Below are 2766 nucleotides of genomic sequence, written 5' to 3'. Positions count from 1 at the left end.
GTCCATTCACAAAATATAAATCTCCAATTTTATCCATAAAATCATGCACATGGTTAAATTTTAATACTTATACTAGACTCACTTTCTTTCCAAGTGTTCTGATAGCAATGTTATTGAGTATAACTTTAAAATAAAAATAATAGCTATAACTTAATTTTTAAAATAAAAATTTACTTCATCAACACCAAGATAACCAACGGCATCATCAGGCCCTAAAACAGGCCCCTCCCACTTCTCCCTAGCAACAAAGAAAGCATTAATATCTGACATCTCTCCCTCCCTCTCTCTTTTCTCTCTCTCACTTAAATGGGTCTCTATCAGTGACATATAGTACAGTGTTATGATCAGGAAGAGGTGAAGAACTATTTGACTCAATAATTAGTACAGCATCGGGTTCCTGAAAACCAGTGAAGTATAGGAAATCATTATTTTGATGAAACCTATAACTGAATGAGAGAGAGAGAGCACAAATTAATTATTATTGCTATATCAAAATTAACAAATTTTTTGTTTTAAAATGCAAAATTAAAAACACAATTATTATTATTATTATTATCATTGGTAGGATACACTGGATTGATAAGGTTAGCTTTATAATGTTGTACAGTGTAGCTTCAATGTACCTTCTCATTGGAGGAGAGACTCACTCAGTTCATAATGGCAACTCAAGATGATGAAACAGGAGGATTCTCTGATAGACCAGGAGACATGGTAACAAAATTTTAAGTCTAATTTAATTTTAAATTAAAATTTGATTTAATTTCGGTAAAAGAAAATACTAGACAAAGACAATATTTATTTTTCTTTTTTAAAAGGTTGATCCTTTTCATACCTTATTTGGATTGGCTGGTCTCTCGTTGCTAGGCAATAGACAGATCAAAGGAGTCAATCCGATTTTCTGTCTACCACAAAATGTTATCGAAAGACTTGAACTAGACTATGAACTACTTAAAGAATAATTACTGAATTGATTAATAATAATAATCATCATTAATGATTTTTATAAATTTAATATATATATAAAAAATACATTAGTGACAATTAATAATTAATATAGATAAATTTATTATAAATTTACAATAATAATTTATTATTATTATTTAATTATTTATTAATTAATGCACTTATTTCCTCAACAGTTTGAGGTGTCCCTTTGTTCAGTACTTGAGGTCCATCAGAAGTAATGAGGACATCATCTTCAATTCTTACAGCAGCTCCAAGAAACCTAAAATAATAAAAATAATAATACTAACAGTCCACATGAGGCATAAAGACATTTACGTGCATCAGAAATGGAATCAGCTCAAACTTTCTACACAGCATAAGTACATCAATATGCATCAGAAAATGTAATAAAAATTTGGGGTAATTTTGGAGCCATTTTTCAGAAAAAACCATGGGCTATAGCCATGGGTATTTTTCAGAATTTTGGCATTTTCTTAAAATGGCCGTAACTTGAAAAATTAAAGTCAGAATCAGCTCAAACTTTCTACACAACATAAGTACATCAATACCTATCAGAAAATGCAATAAAAATTTGGGGTAATTTCGGGGCCATTTTTTGGAAAAACCATGGGCTATTATAGCCTTGGGTATTTTTCAGATTTTGGATCATTTTTTAAAATGGCCGCAACTTAAAAAATTAAAGTTGGAATCAGTTCAAACTTTCTACATAACTTGAGGACATCAATATGTATCAGCAAATACAATAAAAATTTGGGGTGATTTTGGAGCCATTTTTTGGAAAAACCATGGGCTATAGCCTTGGGTATTTTTCAGAATTTTGGCATTTTCTTAAAATGGCCATAACTTAAAAAATTAAAGTCGGAATCAGCTCAAACTTTCTACATAGCTTAAGGGCATCAATATGCATCAAAAAATGTAATAAAAATTTGGGGTGATTTTGAAGCCATTTTTCGGAAAAAAACATGGGCTATAGTACAGGGATTTTTTCAAAAATTAGCTGATTCTTAAAACAGTCATAACTTGAAAAAATTATGTTGGAATCAGCTCAAACTTTCTACATAGCATAAGGACATCAATATACATCAGAAAATCAATCTAAAAATGTAATAAAAATTTGGGGTGTTTTTGAAGCAAATTTTTGGAAAAAACCATGGGCTATAGTCAATACTTTTTATAAAATGCTAATTATTTACAAAATGCTCATAACACAATAAAAAATACTCACTCTTTAGCTTTGATGTGGTTTTTAATGGGGAAGTCCCTCCTAACATAGGCACCTGGTTCTACAGTAATTACCATACCAGGCTGAAGAACCACGTTATGAGACAGAAGGGGCGTGTCATGTACGTCCATTCCTAAATAATGCCCGATATCGTGAGGATACAAACCATTGAGCACCTGGCAAAATTAAAATAATTTATTAAAAACATAAGAGGGATAGATGGTAAAATTTTGATACATACTTGAATTAAATCTGGTCCATCTAGATCAGTAGGTAAAATTTCTAATTCTAAATATAAAAATTTAAAATAAATCAAATAAAATTACGATTGGTATAGCATTCACTTTTCAATTCTTCTTGTAGCAACTCTTTTGAGACTGAGTGAATGTAATTTAGTGTTACACCAACTTGACAACACTGTAATATCAATAACAATACACAAATAATAATGGAGTAATTGTATTTAAATATAACTGTAATATATAATGTAATTATAACCTCATTCCTAATGACAGCAACAAATTTGACAACAATACATGTATTAGAGCAATGGGGAAATAAGAATAACAGTAACTAAC

General features: G+C 30.0%; 2 protein-coding genes across 2 annotated transcripts in view; one reads left to right on the top strand and one right to left on the bottom strand.

The window, feature by feature from the left end:
* Positions 1 to 545: 545 nt before the first annotated feature.
* On the top strand, positions 546 to 978 carry LOC100637391 (geranylgeranyl transferase type-2 subunit beta-like; the record flags this gene model as incomplete). Its single annotated transcript, XM_020003549.1, has 3 exons — positions 546 to 584; positions 637 to 711; positions 816 to 978. Coding segments are annotated over 3 exons (258 nt in total), but the record flags the coding sequence as incomplete, so codon positions are not given.
* A 126-nt stretch (positions 979 to 1104) lies between these two features.
* LOC109587303 (probable Xaa-Pro aminopeptidase 3) overlaps positions 1105 to 2766 on the bottom strand; it is a 3184-nt gene continuing 1522 nt past the window's right edge. Inside the window, exons 2-5 of the mRNA XM_020003548.1 lie at positions 2533 to 2661; positions 2430 to 2476; positions 2192 to 2364; positions 1105 to 1225 (exon numbers count right to left, since the gene is read on the bottom strand). Coding sequence (XP_019859107.1) covers positions 1105 to 1225; positions 2192 to 2364; positions 2430 to 2476; positions 2533 to 2661 — 470 coding nt within the window. The remainder of the gene's footprint in view (positions 1226 to 2191; positions 2365 to 2429; positions 2477 to 2532; positions 2662 to 2766) is intronic.

Source organism: Amphimedon queenslandica, unplaced genomic scaffold (assembly GCF_000090795.2).
Source record: "Amphimedon queenslandica unplaced genomic scaffold, v1.1 AMPQUscaffold_12616, whole genome shotgun sequence".
NCBI classification, from domain to species: Eukaryota; Metazoa; Porifera; class Demospongiae; order Haplosclerida; family Niphatidae; genus Amphimedon; species Amphimedon queenslandica.
The sequence above is the reverse complement of the archived record's forward strand: the minus strand, read 5'-3'. Positions and strand labels throughout refer to the sequence as shown.